The sequence below is a fragment of the Mixophyes fleayi genome, chromosome 3 (genome assembly GCF_038048845.1).
Source record: "Mixophyes fleayi isolate aMixFle1 chromosome 3, aMixFle1.hap1, whole genome shotgun sequence".
Lineage (NCBI taxonomy): Eukaryota > Metazoa > Chordata > Amphibia > Anura > Limnodynastidae > Mixophyes > Mixophyes fleayi.
In genome coordinates, this window is record NC_134404.1 from 337,714,487 (window position 1) to 337,734,595 (window position 20,109).

The 20,109-nt window shown below is 40.4% G+C and overlaps 1 protein-coding gene across 2 annotated transcripts in view; it reads left to right on the plus strand.

Moving 5' to 3' along the window:
- The window catches only part of GALNT14 (polypeptide N-acetylgalactosaminyltransferase 14), a 378,447-nt gene that overhangs the window by 285,444 nt on the left and 72,894 nt on the right, over positions 1-20,109 (plus strand). For both annotated transcript variants that reach the window (XM_075204367.1, XM_075204366.1), the window contains exons 4-5: positions 418-485; positions 18,507-18,572. In XM_075204367.1, coding sequence (XP_075060468.1) covers positions 418-485; positions 18,507-18,572 — 134 coding nt within the window. The remainder of the gene's footprint in view (positions 1-417; positions 486-18,506; positions 18,573-20,109) is intronic.

Here is a 20,109-nt window from a genome sequence, read left to right on the forward strand (position 1 = left end):
TATCAAAATTGACCCTAGTCTCTCTCTGTCTGTCTGTCTGTCTGTGTATGTATGTTAGAGAATTTAGACTGTAAGCTTCAATGGGGCAGGGACTGATATGAGTGAGTTCTCTCTACAGCGCTGCGGAATCAGTGGCGCTATATAAATAAATGATGATGATGATCATGATATTGATGCAGTTTGATTCTTGGGAATGTAAATATTTATTTACTATTTACTGTTAATACATTGGGCTTTTATAATAAATATTTAGCATTTTTACTTTTACTTTGGAATAGTTTCATTGTAAATGTACGTAAGTTTCTTTTCTTGTGATTGCCTGGTTTCATTTCTAGTATATGAGTTTCCATATAGAAGTAGACTTGATGATAACAAAATATTTAGTAACAATACTAATTATATATTTTTTTTCTACAGTGTATTAAATCGAACACCTATGCACCTAATACAGGAAATCATATTAGTGGATGACTTCAGTGATAACTGTAAGTTTACCTATGTATAATTACATACTGTTCAGTCAATGATTTCTGGTAATTTTAACCTACATTTTTTAGAGAGTTTTATATATAAAGAATAAATAGACAATATTATTATTATTATTATTATTATTATTATTATTATTAATTTTTATTTATAAGGCGCCACTCAGTGTCCGCAGCGCCGTACAGGGACAAACAAGTACAGTACAAGGTGGGACGGCAAAATACAGTAAACAATAAGCACAGTGACTCAGTAAGCTCAGAGCACAGCTAGAGAGAGGGCGGAGGGAAGACCGGCAGGCGCCGGAGCCCAAGAGGAAGGGCGCGGATGGCGGGGAGACCCCCAGAGGGGTGGGGGGAAAGGTAGCTGGAGAGCAGAGTAAAAGGTGCAGGAAACAGGAGGAGAGATGGCCCTGCTCAAGGGAGCGTACAATCTAAGGATAGATACAATAGAAAGTATATTATTTCAGTAACCGTACTTTATAGAGGTCACTTTGTCAAATAAAACACAGTTTAAATTAGTCTCACCCAGCTCATATAAACTTTATAGGGTTTTCAGTTATTGGACAAACTCTGCTCATTAATAAGTGACTCAGAGGTGGATAACGTGTAGCTTTCCAAATATTGGTGAACTGTAAGTTTCAGCATTCCCAGCCAGTCAGAAGCAAGAGATCCACAAGTTATCTAAGCCGTGATACATAGCGGGAGTCCTTCCATTCTGCATTACCTTGGTCAGAAATTGGCGCTGGTCTGTTATTTGCAAGAATCAGTACTTATGGAGGGAGGTGTTAACTTAAAGAGAACAATCCCTGTAATGTCAATGAGATGTATACGTTCTACTTTTCAGTTTCTGTTTGAATATTGTAAAAATATGGGACAATTTATTGAAATTCTTCAAAGGAAAAGCAGTTTTCCGAAGAATCTTTGATTTTCAAAACTGGTTATATGGTGCAAAGTAACAGTTCCAAAAGGTATCTTCTGCAATACTCTAGTCATAAATTAACAGAATACTTAATTATGCTGCTATCCCCCAAAAACAGCTGTTTTCGGGGCATTTTAATGAAAAATGGGATTGATAAATAGGCCCCAATATTCTTGTTTGCAAGAATATATGGTACATCAGACCTTCTCAATTCCTAGAGCTCAATCACGCAATTGCTTTCCCCTTTATCCCTCTGTTGCATTATTAACCCAACACTGACTGAGAAAAAGCTCAGTGAATATTTAACAGCTCTGGGGACCATTGATCCCTATGGTGAAACATATCATCTATTCACACAGACAGCATTGCAAATCATAATTCTAGAGGGATCAATGGTCCCTAGGGGAGTGAAACAGTCGCTGTGTTTTCTGTCTACGAGTCATCTGTTCAGAACGCAACAGAAGGAAGAAACGCTCTTGTCAGCGAGCCCTTACTGGGTCACATCTCATATGTAAAGGACTAATAACTATAATATATAAGCCGATCCAATATGAATAGGCTTTATGTAGCTTCACAAATATATCTAGAATGCCTCCCATACGGTGTATTTAAATCGCTGCAGTCAAACACATGCCATTGTTGAAATAGTCTCATGTGTGATGCACTTCTTTCATATAATACCAGCATAGGCTTTGGGTAATCCTAGAACACAGCAATAGCATAGTTACTGCTGAGTTAGCACATCTAAGTACTTCATGCACGATAATGTAGAAGCACTGCAATCTCCATCAAGACAAGATTATTCTACTTATTGTGTGTACCTATTGCATTATATTACATATGTTTTGTATTTTAAATTCTCCGCTTTAATAAATATTAACTTATAAAGCCCAGGATATGGTAAGAATTGCTTACCTCCCAACTGTCCTAATGTTAGGGCTCTGTCCCGTTGCCCCGCCTGGGTGGCAATGACGGGGGAAGACAGGTATCTAATGGGCAGCCTAGCACTTTAAAATGCTAGACAGCTCTCTGGTGGTGGGGCCAAGCCCCGATGGCGATTTGATCACACCCCCATGGCATTGTGGCCACGCCCCCTGTCCCGCTACTGGAATAGACATGTTGGGAGGTATGGAATTGCACCTAACATGCAGAAATATGTTCTGCAATGCAGATGGGATACTTAATTTGTGGCGCTAGCACCCCTGGTCGCATGGTCTATAATCTAACTCTGGTGGAATGTTCCAGGATCCTCTTTATAAAGTAACAAATATGAAATTGGAAAAGTGGGAAAGAGTAGAAGAAGGAGCCGACTGCGTCTACATCTAATAAGGAATCCGCATGGTGGAAATAAAGAAAATGTTGCTTCAAAGTCCAACCTACTAAAACTTTAGGGCCACCCTTGTCACTCATTTAAACCTTTCAATTTTTCTTATAAAATGCTTATCATTTTATCCTAATTTCTATTTTAAATTAACATTGAGAGTGGGAGAACATCAGGACTGTGTGGATTATTTGTGAGTTTTGTGTGTTTATTTTTCTTTACTTCGGTTAAAATGCGTCTAGAAGTTAAATTTCCTGCAAAAATGCACCCGGGAGGATATAGGAAGAATCCCGATTATGTGACGTGATGAGTACCCATAATGTTCATAATTACGAAGGAGAATGTTGTTCGATCTCCTTGAAAAACAGTGAATGCTCCTTGAATACCTTCTTCTATTCCTTTATCTCGTGTAAATAATCTCATCCCACAAAACAAAATCTTTGCCCGGACACAGAAAGGTACAACCCACGATTGGCTGTACCACTGTCATTAGATGGTGCAGATGTAAATCCAGGTGCTTCCTATTACAAATGGGTGCACATGCACTAAACTATATGACCATGCACAGAACAAAGTCATTTTATATGTCGGGGGAATATGAAAGATTTATTTATTTATGACAGTAGTCTTTCTATTTATTTTTGTAACCTTTAACCAAGGCTTAGGCGACCCTTGCTCTCCAGCTGTTGTGGAACTACAAGTCCCAGCACACCCCATCCTAGCTCTGTCCTTTCCCCCACTGCCTTCAGGTTGATGGTTAAGGCCCTGAGCATTATCCTGAGATTCCTGGTGACCCATCTGACATTCATGGTTGAGCCAGGAAACCCCACCACGAGGATAACCCAACACTACAACTACGTGAGGTCAGAAGGACAATCCAAGGGCATCACTCTCATGACTTAAGTCATACATTAGGCTCTAATGAGAATTACATTAGGAGAAAACTGTGAACCTAGTTTTCTTCCAGCATGTTCATCCATCATGGGTCCACATGGAAACATTTTCCAAAAGTGTAATAAGAACGTGCCCCAGATTAGCTGTAAAATAGGCTACATGTCAGTATTTATATATATTTCTTACAGTAGAATAGAGACTAGTAAGAAACAGAATAGCAATCACAGGAAAAGTAACAGATAGAAATGTGTGTGGAAACAACTATGTGTCAGAAAATTTGCACTAACCCAGGTACTAATGATGTAAAGTAACTTGTAAAAAAAAAAACCCTACACACTGGGTGGGGGCTAAAGAAAGGAAAACTGGAACAGTCATCAGTGGGAAGACAGGGAACTCACAATTTTGTTAATAAGCTACAGACAGAAAAATCCACTTCACATTTTAACCAGGAACGTTGTGTAGCAGATGACAAGACCTGAGTCTGGCCTTAACAGTGTTATTCCCACACATTTTATTAAAGGAGCTTGTATGTTGGGTTTTCAGAGTTTTCCTTTGAGTGCTCCAGTTTCCTCCCACACTCCAAACACATACTGGTAGGTTAATTGGCTGCTAACAAATTGACCCTAGTCTGTGTCTCTGTCTGTGTGTCTGTGTGTCTGTGTGTCTGTGTGTCTGGGTGTCTGGGTGTCTGGGTGTCTGGGTGTCTGTGTGTCTGTGTGTCTGGGTGTCTGGGTGTCTGTGTGTGTATGTGTTAGGGAATTTAGACTGTAAGCTCCAATGGGGCAGGGACTGATGTGAGTTCTCCGTACAGCGCTGTGGAATTAGTGGCGCTATATAAATAAATGGTAATAATAATAATAAAATAATAATGAAGATGATCCTTTAATGTCTGCAGTCAGGAAACAAAGCTATTTTGCACTCTTCAAAATGCAAAGCTCCTTCTGGGTGTGCTGCAGTTATCACCTCTAACTTAGTCTTAAATCATAGAAACACAAAATCACATCCCTTACACATCTCCTGGCTTCTGTCTCAGATCTCTATGAGACGAGCTTCTTCTCAATACTCCTGTAGAGATATACTAAATTGCCTCCTTTCCATGCTGGGATTGTGTGTTGGTTGTTGAAGGATTACGTAACTGCTGGGAACAGAATGTGCAGACGTAAAACAGATTAGCCTCCAATCCCTCCAAGGCTGCAATATTGTTCAACCACCAGAATGTGCTCCTAGACAACACCCCTTCCAGGATTCTTTTTTGGTTTTTTTAGTTGACTCTTTTTATTGAAGATTCTTCTAATTATAATCATTGGGGAGTGTATGCTGTTTGTTCAAAAAAACCTTAAAAACTTCTGTATGTCTTTCTTGTGTTTTCCACATTTTATTGTGACAGAAGGGTAGTCATAGCTACTTTATAATACAAAAGTGCAAAATCTATTAATTCTCCTTTTTAGCAGAAGAAATAGAGGCCCTGCTTGCATCAGTCTAGAACCTCAACATTGACTTGTTCACAGTAAAGATTTGAAAGTGAAAGATCCAGGTGGTCAAGGAGAGCTTGAGGTCAATGCTAGGGAAAGTCAATTTAAAGTAGAAGAGAAATATCTGCTAAAAGTTGTGAAATATAGTTTGCTGCATGCATGTGAAAGGAATGATGCAACTTGAGATACCTAAAAAGATTTGTGTACGGCATTCAAAATCCAGAGTTAAAATAGGGAAACTAAGTTAAGCATGTCCTGGTCCAAATCGAGCACATCATGGCTATGATGTCCATTGCCACACATCATGGAGGAGAGAAAATAAGTCCACAGTACACCATCAGCTCAACTAGTAGGTGGTTGCGGAAAGAATTTGACAATAAAAACTCTCTTCAATGCCATGCAGCAGATCAGTATATAAAATACATCTAAGAGAATTTGACCACATCTGGATCCTCCATGGGGCATAGTTAAGCCAAAAGGAGTCCTCAAAGAAGGCATTAGCAAACGCAGGATTTGTAGAGGGAGGTTTCCACACCACGCCGCCAATGTGCGTGACCAGCATGCATGGGGGCGGGGCTATAATTTTAGACAGTGCTTGGCTGCTCTCCAACACTTCCTATCCCCATAATATACATGGGCAATGCTGCGTGCACTACTGTTAGGTGTACGCAGCTCTCCCTTTTCAAGCAGAGCTGTGTGAAGCAGGGGCAGGGTCCAGCCACATCAATTATACAGTGTCCCAGGCTTGGAAGGGAGTTTCCTATGGAAGGCTAGTATCAAGAACAAGCTGTTGTAGATTTAGGTTTAGGGCCCTTGCAGCTGTGGAGACCATTAAATAGGCACCAAGGTTCCTTTAGGAAAATAGGGATAATAGGGATGACAAGGACTTATGCGTCTACTTTTTCAGCAGTTCGCTTTCTTTAGCTATTATTTTGATTTACAATCTACAATTTATTGCCTAAAAGCCGCACTTAAAAGAAATGAAAAAGAAAGTAATTGATTGCACCCGAGAGAACCAAATGAGAAAACCCGAATGAACAGTGAAGACAATTGGAAGCCTTAACTACATTTAAACTGTAAAGCATTGAGAGATGATGTGACAAGATACAACAAATGTTCCTTTGAAAATACACCCTGTAGAAATAGATGACTTTAATAACTTTTAATGGACTCATTTAACACCCTTTAATTCCGCATTCAAAAGCACGAAAGTAGATGAACGATCATGTCAATGGGTTAAGATCGACCTTTTTTCTCCCCTAATCTTCATCCTGCCCTCTGACAAAGCTGAAGCTACCGGCACATCGGTAAAAAAAATGTTATAGCAAAATGTAATTGAGACTTATTTTATTATATACAGCAGAATCACTGCTGTCTCCAAGTAATGATCGCCAGTCAGTGGTCGTTATCGCTGGCAGAACGCTGCGGTCTTTACATATTTTGTTAATATGTTTAACAGTACAGTTATTTTTCTTTTAATAAATGAATTGGTTATTTTATGAGCTGTATTTTTACAAGCCGTTCCTGGTGGCCGCCATTATTGCATCGCCCTCATATGCTGAAGCACAGTACATGTTAAGACCACTGGGTGCTTCCTCAGGAATCATTAAGAATCATTTAAGAACCACGAAATCTGTGGACCCGAACAGCTTCTTTATCTGCACAAGGGCATCTCAAGGTACGGTCTTTGGAAATGTCCCTGAAAAATCAATCTGCCCCCAGGTTTGTGGGTTGTTGGAAAATATACAGGATGGAAACATTAAAAGCTACACATAAAAGTCCAACCTACTAACACTTTAAGGACACTCCCTTTGTTCACTAAAAATTTTCGCATTTGTCCTAGAATTCCGCTCAATTAAGTTTCCCTAATGTTTCAGATGACTCATGAGAGAGAGAGAGAGAAAACATTAGGGGTAAATCTATCAAGCTGAGAGTTTACGGTGGGTTTGAAAAGTGGAGATGTTGCCTACAGCAACCAATCAGATTCTAGTTATCATTTTGTAGAATGTACTAAATAAATGATAACTAGAATATGATTGGTTGTTGTAGGCAACATCTCCACTTTTCAAACCTGACAGAAACACTCAGCTTGATACATTTACCCCTAGGTCTGCCTTTATTACAATATCATTTAATGTGTTTGAAACTATTTCTTACATTGGTCGGATGTGTTTTGCCGCAGAACTGTAAGGTGGGAACTGTGTCCCATTAGGAACATGACTTGATGTTATGGACCTCAGAGCTGGCGGAGAATTCAAGGCCTTTTTTGTGGGGAGAAAAAGGCTATGTATGCTTCCACAAAGAAGGGGACACCCCTGTTAATGTGCCCTCTCTGGCATTTTATCTCAATTATATAATCCCATCCAAAGAAACAACATCTGATTTCTCCGCATATAGCGAAGAACGTTCTCAATCCGCCAAATTTCTTCCAGCAGACAGAGCAAAAATTTGTGCCTCAGCATATGCCGCACACTTTGACAACAAATCCATGTGCTCTGCCATAAAACTAAGGAGGGGGCATTGACTAAAGGAGGTGCCTAGTCAATTTCAATTAGAGTCAAACTCAACTGGGATCCTCTTTGCACAAGACCCAAAGCCAGAAATGGATCTGCCATGTTGTTTGGCTTACCAAAGTCATCAGTATCTGGCCATGCTCTATAGCAGGTGCGAAAGACATGCTTCTTAACAGGTGTATATGGGAATTTCTGTAGGTCTTCATGAGCCGCATAAACACACCTTTCTGTACTCAGTCAATGTTAGATTGCCCCTTCCGCCCCCCGTCCTGCCTCTTCAGGCGCAGTCAGGCGTAATTGTAAGGATCATGAAAGTCAACATAGATGCATATGCCCCAATTTATTGACATGTGAAGAGCGATTTCACACAAAATACACTGTGCAAACAGGCATGCCTCCCACTCTGCGTCAGCCCCAACGTGTGCACTCTGTTTAGTTGAAGCCACTGTTTATTTTGGTCATGGTCGCACAATAGTGCAGCCTTGGTGTGCTTGGAGGCTAATCTGCTTTAAATTTGGACATTTCAGGTCCATTCCTCAACTATTTCATATGAGCACCATCACACAGAGTGATGGTGTCATAAATTACTAATTTTTCCCAACATTGAGGGTACAGACTGCATGACTGTGTTAAATGAACACATGAAAGAATAAGTCACAATGCAAATTATTTTATTAATTAGATTCCCTTTATTAGTAGGTGATATAAGGGTCTTAGGTGGCTGTATTGCTGTGTCCTGGGGTAGACTGGCTAACGATAGCAGTCACGCAGGTCAGAAGATTAGGTACAACTGACCTATTGCATGTCCAGCACTAACGAAATGTTAAAGAAAGCCTCATATCTAACAGAGTGAGGCGTCTGCCGCCCAACTCCCCACAGCAGAGCTTCACAGTGCAGTAGTTTCTCATTATTATTAATGAGAAACTTTTTATTTATAAGGTGCCAAAAGCGGTCCACAGTACCGTTCGTGACATTTACAGTAGTGTACACGCACATTATTGATCCGCAACACATTACATAACACATAAAAATAAAATAATACAAAGACCAGACATCTACTGGTAGAGTACAGATAACTTGGCAATGAAGATCAGGTTATTTACAGGACAGCGAGTGAGAGTGATGATAATGAAACGTTGGCAGCAAGATCTCCGGGGGGGAGATCTCGCTGCTGCTTCCTGGGGGAGTGGCCACGCGAGTCGTGTCTTTAGGCCCGCCCCTCTGATAAACTTTACCTAATTTGGCCTATTATAACAGGGGGTGGGGCCAGGGTGCTGTGACTAGCCCCATCCCCACCCACTTCACTAACGAAGTGGGCAGGATGCGGGAGGCTGCCCTGCTCTCCCGGGAATCCGTGAGAACTCCCACAAATTTGGGAGTCTCCCGGACATTCCGGGAGAGTAGGCAACTATGTGGTAATGTCCAACATGAAGAAGGCATAGGTTCAAGAAAACAGGGCCAGGAAAGCAGCCTAGAGGCACAGAGTGAGATGCAATGGCAGAAGGAGAACACAAGGAAAGAGGGACCGACTCTCTTTCAATGGATCCTCACAGGCACGCCTACTTGCTATTTCGTCAAGGGTACCTCATTGTATGCAGGTCCTACACTGACCTATATAAACGCCATTCAAACGCCATTAAAATGCAGTTAAAATTCAATGCACTCATCTCCCAGGTATAGGGGCTGACATCTAGCAAGGGCTGGCATTTAAGGGGCTCAAATGTTCTCTCACCACTGCAGATATGTATTAAAATATGTTCTTTTTAATTAAACTCAAGTGCTACAGTTTCTCCCTTCCAATTACATCCAATGACATTATAATCTGTATATAATATAAAACTTGTCCACAGTGCAAATAACTGACCTATTCTTTAAATATCGTATTTGAATCTCCTTACTAAACATACTGTGTGATAAGATTGTGATAGAACCTTACAATCCTGCACACATGTGACTCCTTGTGTTATAAGATTAGAACAATCCATCTGCAGGTCTTTGCACCTTCGCAGACAGATAGACGTATGTAATGGGATTAGCATTCATGTGTTGCGTTTTACCGCTGACAGAACTTCTGCCTAATGAAATTCCTTTTATCCTGCAGGGTAATGGAACATGTTTGTTATATTTCCATACATTTATCCCTGGCTTAGCCAGTGTCCTGTACAGCTGTCACACGCTGATTGTAGAAATGATGACATCTGCCAGAATCGTTTGTTCCATCCACTAAGAGCTTCTAAGAAACAGATGGAGAATCCGCACCAGTATAATGCAACTGTCATTAACTGACCGGGTAGTATGGGCTGCATTCTCATTACTTGTAAATGGCTATACAGTGAAATACCACTAGCTGGTCAATTTACTGGTTGATCATTTCAGTGATCTTGCTGAAAGGTGATTCACCGTGAACCGTTTTGTTGGTACGCGTTTATTTCCAGACCGCCAATTTTAAAGCATTTAAGGGCTCTTGGATCAGCCAGGTTTAAGAATAGTGACGCCAAAAGACTCATGAGTCATACTCAGTAAGGGTCATTGTTAAATGATTATTAAAAGCCAAGATATAGTATATAAAAAGCAACGTTATAATATACTCACAAATATATCTGCCAGAATTGGAGGAATGATTTTTCAGACTTCTTGACTCTAAATCTAGTTTTACATGCAGGACCACCGTCAGTCCAGTTCATTGCTCGATCAACAATCAGGTCTGAATGGTAATGGGTGTGTTGAGTTTACATCTAATAAAAAACAGTACAGAGACCCTTTTTTCAGGCTGAAATGCCTGATAAGAGAGAGCAATAGCCCGTGGTGAGATAGGTAAAGCTGGGTACACACTACAGGTTTTTCGTCCAATAATCAACTCAACCAGCCGACATACGATCGCTCATTCGAAAGTCGGGTCAGTGTGTGTAGTGAAACGATGGTCGAAAGTCTTCCCAAATGGTTGATTGTCGCCTCAATTAGTTGGTCGTACCGTTCAATATTTTCGTTCCAATCACCTTTCCAGAGTGTAGTGTGTATAAACTTATGATCCTGCAAACGCTGCTATCCTTAGGGCTTCAAGACACTGTTCTATCCTGGTTCTCATCCTACCTTTCTAATCGCTCTTTCACTGTTAATTTCTCTGGAGCCACCTCTGCTCCGCTTCCTTTATCAGTTGGAGTACCACAAGGCTCAGTGCTAGGTCCTCTGCTGTTCTCTATCTATACCGCTTCTCTTGGAAATCTAATAAGTTCCTTTGGCTTTCAGTATCATCTCTATGCAGATGATACCAAAATCTATCTATCCTCTCCTGATCTCTCGGCATCTGAGTTGTCCCGTGTAACTGACTGTCTTTCTGCCATTTCATCTTGGATGTCCTCTCGCCAACTCAAACTTAATCTTTCTAAAACAGAGTTAATAATATTCCCACCCGCCAACAAGAGCATACCTGACATTTCTATCTCTGTTGATAACATGACCATAAATCCCACCCCACAAGCTCACTGCCTAGGTGTAATCCTTGATTCACGCCTATCCTTTGTTCCCCACATTGACTCTATATCTAAATCCTGCTACATGCATCTAAATATAATTTCCAGAATTCGCACATATCTCACGCAAGATACTGCAAAGACCTTAATTCATGCCCTTATCATCTCCCGCATTGACTATTGCAATTCCCTCCTTACTGGTCTTCCCAAAAACAGACTTAAACCCCTACAATCTATTTTGCACGCTGCGGCAAGACTGATTTTCCTTGCAAATCGTTCTTCCTCTGTTGAATCACTCTGTATGTCTCTACACTGGCTGCCTGTTTTGTACCGAATCCAATATAAAATACTTTTACTAACCTACAAGGCCATCAACAAAGCTGCACCAACATACATCTCCTCTCTTGTCTCAAAATATCTCCCAACTCGGCAACTCCGTTCTGCACAAGATCTTCGTCTCTCATCCACCCTCATTACATCCTCCCATTCCCGGTTACAGGACTTTTTTCGGGCTGCACCCACTCTATGGAATTCTCTCCCTCACACAATAAGACTCTCCTCTGGTCTACAAACTTTCAAGCGTTCACTGAAAACCTACCTCTTCAGACAAGCTTATAATATTCCTCGGCCAGCCTCTTAACCTCGCTACCTTTAGCCTGTTACACAGTTTCACGCGGGACGGCTGCCCCCTGACCAACATTGTTGTGTGACGGGTTCATTTAGCTTATGAGTCACTTTTACCTTTGCAGGCTGACTGGGCCAAAATGCAAAATGTAGACCTAACCTCATGTGTCAATCTCCCATTGTCCCATAGATTGTAAGCTTGCGAGCAGGGCCTTCTCACCTCTTTGTCTGTTTTACCCAGTTTGTTTATTAGTTTATTATGTTTGTCCCCAATTGTAAAGCGCTACGGAATATGTTGGCGCTATATAAATAAATGATGATGATGATGATGATGATCGATCCACGATAATCCTCCGATACTTCCTCGAGCCGGGGCTCCGTTGGGGGTGTGTGTATGTAAATTTCATATGCCTGTACCTGTCCCACGTGGTGCGGTGTCCTCACATCACTGACTTGTTAATTAGATGATTGTAAGGGAATAGCGATAGCAGTAGTCTATTACATTGATGCATCTAGCATATGGCAGCCAGCTTACTAAAGTGTTGTGTTATACCAACCCATTACATCTAAATTGGCAACCTATTCATATTTACCCTTTCTAAACTTATACCTGTATAAACGATTAAACTTATAAACATTATAAACTAATATTAACCTTTAGTAACCTTTATTAACTAATATTTGTAACATACCCAGAATAAACCACATAGTGTTAATGCAACAGTTTAATTCAAGAATTTTAGCTGAATTTTGTTGTCTTCTGTTTTTTATGCCTTTTTAGGTGTTAACTATAGTAAAAGCTCTGCCCCTTTAGGCTAATGTCTTTGGTATATTGTTACATGACCCGCAATTATCGCATCAGTGTGTACGAAATCAAAATCATTGTTCACGACAACATGGCTGTAAAAGTCGCTATCGGGGCGGTTGCTCTTCTATTTATCGTCTAAAACAAGACTAGTGTGTATGCAGTCTATGGACCGAGCGATCGGACCATCGATCGGATGTTAAATCGATCAGCATAAAAAGTTGGTGGAAAATTAGGCAACGTGTACCTAGCTTAAGACGGTTAGATACAGTGCTAGACGCCATAACTCAAGACAAAGTATGGAAGCTTTTAGATATATTCTAAGATATATTCTATCATTTTGAATGTTATAAGATGCCATTTGTATTAGGTCAACTTGCATTTAGGTTCAGTGTTATTTTCATATGTGTACACAATGCCCTACATTACCTACTGTTTATTACTGATCCATAACTTCCGCTAAACCTGTCATAGCGCTATACGTCTCACCTAAGATGTCAATACAGGCAGGAGCGAGTGTATTGACCCGTATAGCATAAATTCTAACTGCCAATAAATCTAGATTAACATACTGTAATAAATTGGAATAGATTCCTGTAACTGTTTTACTGTATTGAGCGCCAGGAATGAAACAAGCTAGTGGATTTTTGGAACTGAGCAAACCTACGCTACGTGGCTGTCCCAGTTCTCTAGTCCTACATCGTACGACTCACAGTACACGTGGACTTATTGTGTTTCATTTTAATCTCCCGGAGCATGCATTGGAACAGATTTGAGGGGTCTGTAAACCTTCACTTCCATCCAGTTATCTAATAATATATAATGTGCTGTGTGGGATGGTGGTAGCTTTCACTATAATGTGCTATGAAATATAGTTATTAAATAGGCCTATTTAACAAAGGGAGAAAAGCTCTTTTGGCTTCTCGCTATTTAACAAAGCTCAGAGCCAAGTCTTCCAGTGCCACTCTACATGTGTGAACGGGCAGTGCTAGGGGATTCCATAAGTCATAATGGGGGAGCAGCACGGGAGAAGTCTGGTAGGTGGGAGTGAGAGGTGGTTACCAGAGACGAGACAAGGCGCAGGTCAGAGGTAGATCTAAGAGAACGGGAGGGAAAGTATTTTGATATGGGATTTGAGATGTATGCAGGAGGGGTGTTGTTGAGATCTTTGTAGGTAATGGTGAGTAATATTAACTGGAATCTGGAGGACACAGGGAGTCAGTGGCAAAGTGATACAGCAGATGTGGAGCAGTCAGAGAGGAAGATCAGTCTTGCTACAATATTTAAGATGGAAGGAAGCGAAGTCAGATAGGTGAGAGGAATGTCAGATAGCAGTTATTAAATAGTTATTTAACGTCAATTATTAATAGACCGCTTTATATATATATATATATATATATATATATATACACACAACAATTGATATACTCTGGCGCTATCTACCACATCGGTAAGTATTAAAATATATAAAAAATTCACAACACTGTATAATATCAGATATAATAATCGATAGTCCACAATCACTTCACTCATGTGTGAGTGGCAGCCACGTGTAAGCCTGTATCCAGATGGTCAATCCAGAAGAAAATAGTCACTAGAACAAAGCACAGGCAGGGCTCCTCATGGTGTAATACCAGGATAATAAAGGACAGAATGTGTGTATATATATGCGTACCGTCAGGTAAAGATGTATGATCTAGAATCGAGTGGATCCTCTTTGAGAACTGTAACTCTGGATCTCAGCTCGGGAACAATCGAGGAATGTGGAAAAAGGCAAACATAGCATAATATTGTAATGCAAAGAATAATGCACCACGTGAAACTTGAAACATCACAGGACATTCAAAGGGTGTAAAGTTCAAAATTCACCAGGGTATATGTATAGTATCTATCCCAGAGAAACCACACACCACTTTTATGTATGAGCAATAAATCATATGCGTACCAGAGATATGAACATAATAGCCAGAAGATGTTTCCTTGTAGGCAGCTGTATCCTAGTACATAGGCACCCTATAGTTCACCGGGTACAGCTGATCAACAGTAAGGCTCAACGCGTTTCGTCTTGATAATCACAAGACTTCCTCAGGAGCACTTCCTCTGTTGCTATTGTCTTGGTGACAGGGACCACACAACACCTTCTGAGGTCTTGTGGAGTCCATGCCTCGATGGTACAGAGCTGTTTTGCCGGAACGAGGGGGACCTACACAATATTAGGCAGGTGATTTTAATGTTGTGGTTGATCGGTGTGTATATATATATATATATATATATATATATATATATATATATAATTGTATTTTTAAATATTGCCTCTACTTGCTCTACAGAGGACCTAGTGGTTAAAGCCTTTGGCATCGGAAAATCTTCCATTCTTCATCTTGTCAGTGGAAGTAAAGAAGATTGGATACATATAGCTTCAGCATCATGTCAGTGTTAATACCCCATTATTACTAATCACAGTTGTATGATTCCGATTATATCTAACTCCCCCCATCCCTCTCACACACAAAAACCAATATGCCTCTTAATGTTTCATACATTACATTTAATCACATTTCTTCATCAACAATTTCCAGTGCAATGCCCAGTGGGGTGTAATCAAATGCTTTTTCTGTGTAGGTGGAGGGTATGATTTATGGGAGAGATATAATGCTCTCTCATATAGTGTCATCAATCATAAAATGTATTTCTAGAAACTGGCTCTATGTTAAAAAAAAATGAGCCACAATATTCAAAACGGCTTATATAAAATGTCTATTTTATATATAGAAAATATACAACAGTAATATAGGCATCTAATATTTTCATCAAGTCGAAGACAAATAGTTATGATAACAATAGATTAGAGGTAGCGATATAATATGAATGTTTTTATATTATTTTAATGCTTATAGTGTATACCTCGAAAGTCTACCAGTTGTGCGTGTAAGCACATTCACAAACTCACTTCTGATACATTATATACAAGACTGAAAACTTTATGCTAAGACCAAGGAAAGAAAAATAAATATATAACGTGTTTAAAAGTACAATAAGCTATTGTATAACCGTGTCTAGAAATCTAGGTTACCTTACAGTAGAAGCTTATTTAAGAAAATAAAACCTGTTTATACATTCTCCGCAAGCTAAAGAGCAAGCAATTTCCAAACTACTTCAGAAAATAGATAAAAAAGCAGGCTTCAATGAGGTATTGTGAGTAGGAAAATGTAAATGACTTTATTTTGCATATTTCAAGCGAATGCATTAACACTGCATGTTACAGAGACCTCATGCCAAGAAGTATACAGCTATCGATCTTACGAGTTCCCATCAGATGAACATCCATGACATCCAATGATGAGATTCAAGGCCTGTTTGGATATATCCAGACAATTATCAGTCAGGCCAAACGACCGAATAACAAGTGAGCTCCATGTCCATCGTTGACATTTAGGCTCTCGATGGACAGTAGTTTTTAGTCTACGTTGAACCATTTCAAGTCAAGTTGGTTGGCAACCACTCGTCTTGCTAAAAAGACCCAAGCAGGACAACAAGTTTTTTTAAAAAAATAAAATTTACTTTTTCTAAATAAAATAGTTCTGTGACAATAAACAGAAAGCAGATTTTGTTAGGGATATCATTCAATACATTGATTGATTTAAGCAAAGCATAATCAGGGCTGCTTTAAGATATTGGACAGGCAAATATTCCATAGCTATTATATAAGTCTCCATATCAACTGACTTGGAACTTGTTTGTCTAAAATTAATTAGACTTGAGGTTCCTTTTCCACTCTTTGTAACGAGGTCTCGTTCTCCAAGAAGATCCTCCTTGCTGACGCCGTGCACCTCGATCTGCGTTGGAGCTCCTAAATTTCCACCAAAGAGCAAGGGTTTGAGGAGTAGATGATGGCAGACGTTTGCCGAGAATCAGAAGTTTGCAGTGACTAATGGGAGCACAGACTTTGTACTTTCCAGTTAGGGGCAGCACGGTGGCTTAGTGGTTAGCACTTCTGCCTCACAGCGCTGGGGTCATGAGTTTGATTCCCGACCACGGCCTTATCTGTGAGGAGTTTGTATGTTCTCCTTGTCTTTGCGTAGGTTTCCTCCTGGTGCTCTGGTTTCCTCCCACACTCCAAAAACATACTAGTAGGTTAATTGGCTGCTATCAAAATTGCCCCTAGAGTGTGTGTGTATGTGTGTGTGTGTATGTTAGGGAATTTAGACTGTAAACTCCAATGGGGCTGGGACTGATTTCTGGGGCTGTGAGTGAGTTCTCTGTACAGCGCTGCGGAATCAGTGGCGCTATATAAATAAATGATGATGATACTTTGACAGGGAAGCTAGTTTCTAGGTGCACTTTTTCCAATATAAAAACCGTCTCAAATACACAGAAGTAACACGTGTAATAAAGACAGTCCCTACAGCCCCTCACAATTTAAGCCATAAATCCAAGCCATATTTTAGAAGAAAGTGGAAATATTTAATTTAATGTCAGAGGTAGTAAAGTGGTAGATGGACTTTGAAGTGACATTTAGACTTTCTTCCCAGTGGTCTCTTGAGATTTCTCTGCCTCCCTGCAGACATAAGTGCGCTTCTGAGAGCGGAGACCAGTCAGGCACCTTAAAGAGCACTGGGCAGCCCGTCCAGGCTTACTGGTCCAAGTCGTTTCACTGTCTGCATTTTAAATGACATCCTTTGTTTTATGTAGTTCTTTTTCTATAGTTTCCTGTCTCTCTGTGTCTGCAATTAACCATATACACTGTAAATATATTTGCTTCGAATCTGCCCTGTGATAGCTTAGTAGGGGAGGCAGTAATGCAGGTTTAACACTTTACTTTCATAATACAGCACATTCAAAGGCGAGAAGGAATCTACAGCTGTGGGGTTCTCATGAAATTACAAGTTAACACAGATAATTGAATCTATGGGGGAATTCAATTGGCCGGGTTACTGTTAAAAGTAACGCAGCCTGCGCATTATTACAGTTATTACGGTAATAGTGCGCGTAATTATTACGGTAGTTCTAATGCCGTTTTTTTGCTCGTAGCTCCCTGAGCTGCGAGCTGAAAACCGGGCTAAAACTACCGTAATAATGGTAATAGTTGTAGCGCCGGTACTTCGGGGGTAATTGAATTCCCCCCTATTATTTTTATACTGTTCGTGCCTTGTAAGCAATAGATATATATAAACTAAAGGGCCTAAGTCATTAAGGAAAGTAAGGCAAAAAAAGCAATACATTTTCTCTTGGACAAACCATGTTACAATGCAAGGGGTGCAAATTAGTTTATTATTTTGGACACAAGGAAATTACCGGCTGCTTTTTCATGTAGCACACAAATACTTAGCTTTATTTTTACACTGAAATTTAAAGTTGATCTAGGACAGTGATGGCTAACATGTGACACTCCAGGTATTGTGAAACTACAAGTCCCAGCATGCTCTGCCATCTATCAGCTAGTTATCTACTGGCAAAGCATGCTGGGGCTTGTAGTTTCACAACACCTGGAGTGTCACAGGTTAGCCATCACTGATCTAGGACATGCCCTACCCCAACTATAAATCTGCCATCACATTTTCTATTTACCTACCTCCCCCTCCAATGCAACATGGTTTTGCCAAGGTGTAAAGTTGCTAATTTTTTTGCTTTACTTTCCTTAATGAATCAGCACCATAATGTATGATTTAATTCGTTGATATTTTGTTTTGAAGGGGGTTAGATCCGTGTCATAGTGAGAGTGGGCACGAAACATTGGCTATTCAATAAGGAGCAGCCAACATCATCAAAACAGTCCAAGCAGTGATGGCAGGAGAATTAGATGTTCGGGGGAGGTTTCATGTTGCTAGCAGGATTTATACAGCTAAAACCTTCTGCTTTCATTGTATAAAAAAAAAACTTATATGCTGGATGTGTTTCACATGAAGCTTTAGAACATCAATCAGCGTTGACCTTAATCTCTCTGCATTGTACTGTAGATACCCCAATGCTTTTCCATTAATATATTTATTTCTGTTTTGACAGCTGACGACTGCCGGCTTTTGTGCAAGTTACCCAAAGTGAAGTGTTTACGCAATGACCAGAGGGAAGGTATGGGCTTATCAGCAAATACATCAAGTGAAATGTCTTTAACGTTCAGGCTAGGGAGCTGGTATCTTCACGGGGAGTTTATGGAATTTGCACTGACTGCAGCTGATAAGAGTCATTTCATTGACTAGAGGCAGCAACATTTACAGCAAAATGTGAACATGTAAAAAAAAATCTGCTGCATAATAATTGCCTGTAAAATCCACAAATTACATTATAGGAATCACAGCTGTATGCAGGGAGGAGCCTATTCATCTTTGGACGCAAGTCCATTTTGCGTGCCGTACCTGGCGTTTAATAGCTCTGCGCGTACGCCAGAATGGGACTTACGCCAGGGAACACAATCAACGCGCAAATTACACTTCTGACTGCCTGCAATGTGAAGAGCTGAACGGGGGTGGGAAGATGCGGACTAACATAGACAATGTGCAGCATACTTTCCAACGCTCCCTGAATGTCATGGAGACTCCCTGAAATAGGGGTGATCTCCCTCACTCCCTGAAGAGTCTGGCATTCTCCCTGATGCTGAGCCAGTACAAGACGTGGTTGGCTTCGCCATCTGTGGCATGATGACACAGTTCAGAAATTGTGTCCTATGTCCATGTATTGATGCCTATGGAGGTGGCCATTTTCATGGAGACCAAGATTTAATAAAAGACTGACAGGTAAAACAACATGACTTCAGTAATGGAGACAGAAATGTAAAAGACACTTCAGTCTCTAGAGATTCATTAGCTGCTTTTTCTTTAACGCATAGTTGCCCACTCTCCCGGAATGTCCAGGAGACTCCCACATTTCTGGGAGACCTCCCGGGAGAGCAGGGCAACCTCCCGGTTCTTGCCCTCGCAATAGGTAAGTGGGGGGGGGGGGGGCATTATCTTAGCCCCGCCCCTGCTGTAATTGGCCAAACTTGTGTCAATCGTTCCGGGGGAGGAGCCAAAATTATGCAATTCATCAAGCCCCACCCCGCTGAAGCCAACAAAGAAAAGTTGGCCAGTATGCTTTACAGTAAAGGAGTGCTGAGGGACAGCGCAGGCACATGTGGCCGATTCAAGATCAGGGCAGCTCTTAGGTACGTGTTCATTAGCTGTATCACTTGCACCGGGTGTGCTGACTGATTGTGACGACTACACGTATGCACGCCAGAACATGCATTTGCAAGTTAGGGAAACTATAAATAAGCATTTTATTGACAGTACATATTAGGAACATCCTGATTTATATATTTCATGTTAAACAAAAGAAAAAAAAGAAAAAACAAACATATATTTTTGTTAATGAATATGATATTATGAGTTGTTAATTTATTTTCTAACATATTTTTTCTTTGCATTCGTTCTGATGGGACTGTATGTTACACATATGTTGTGCGTATCCTGCAGTGTGTTCAATCTGTCTACATATACGACAAGTAACGTATAGCCAGAGCCTACTTGTCCCCAGGTACAAATGGAAACATTTCTTGAGATCCGCTTCTATTTGAATACATACGGACGTGGGTGCAATTTATGTGCGGTTTTTTTTTAAAGGCAAGTTGCGT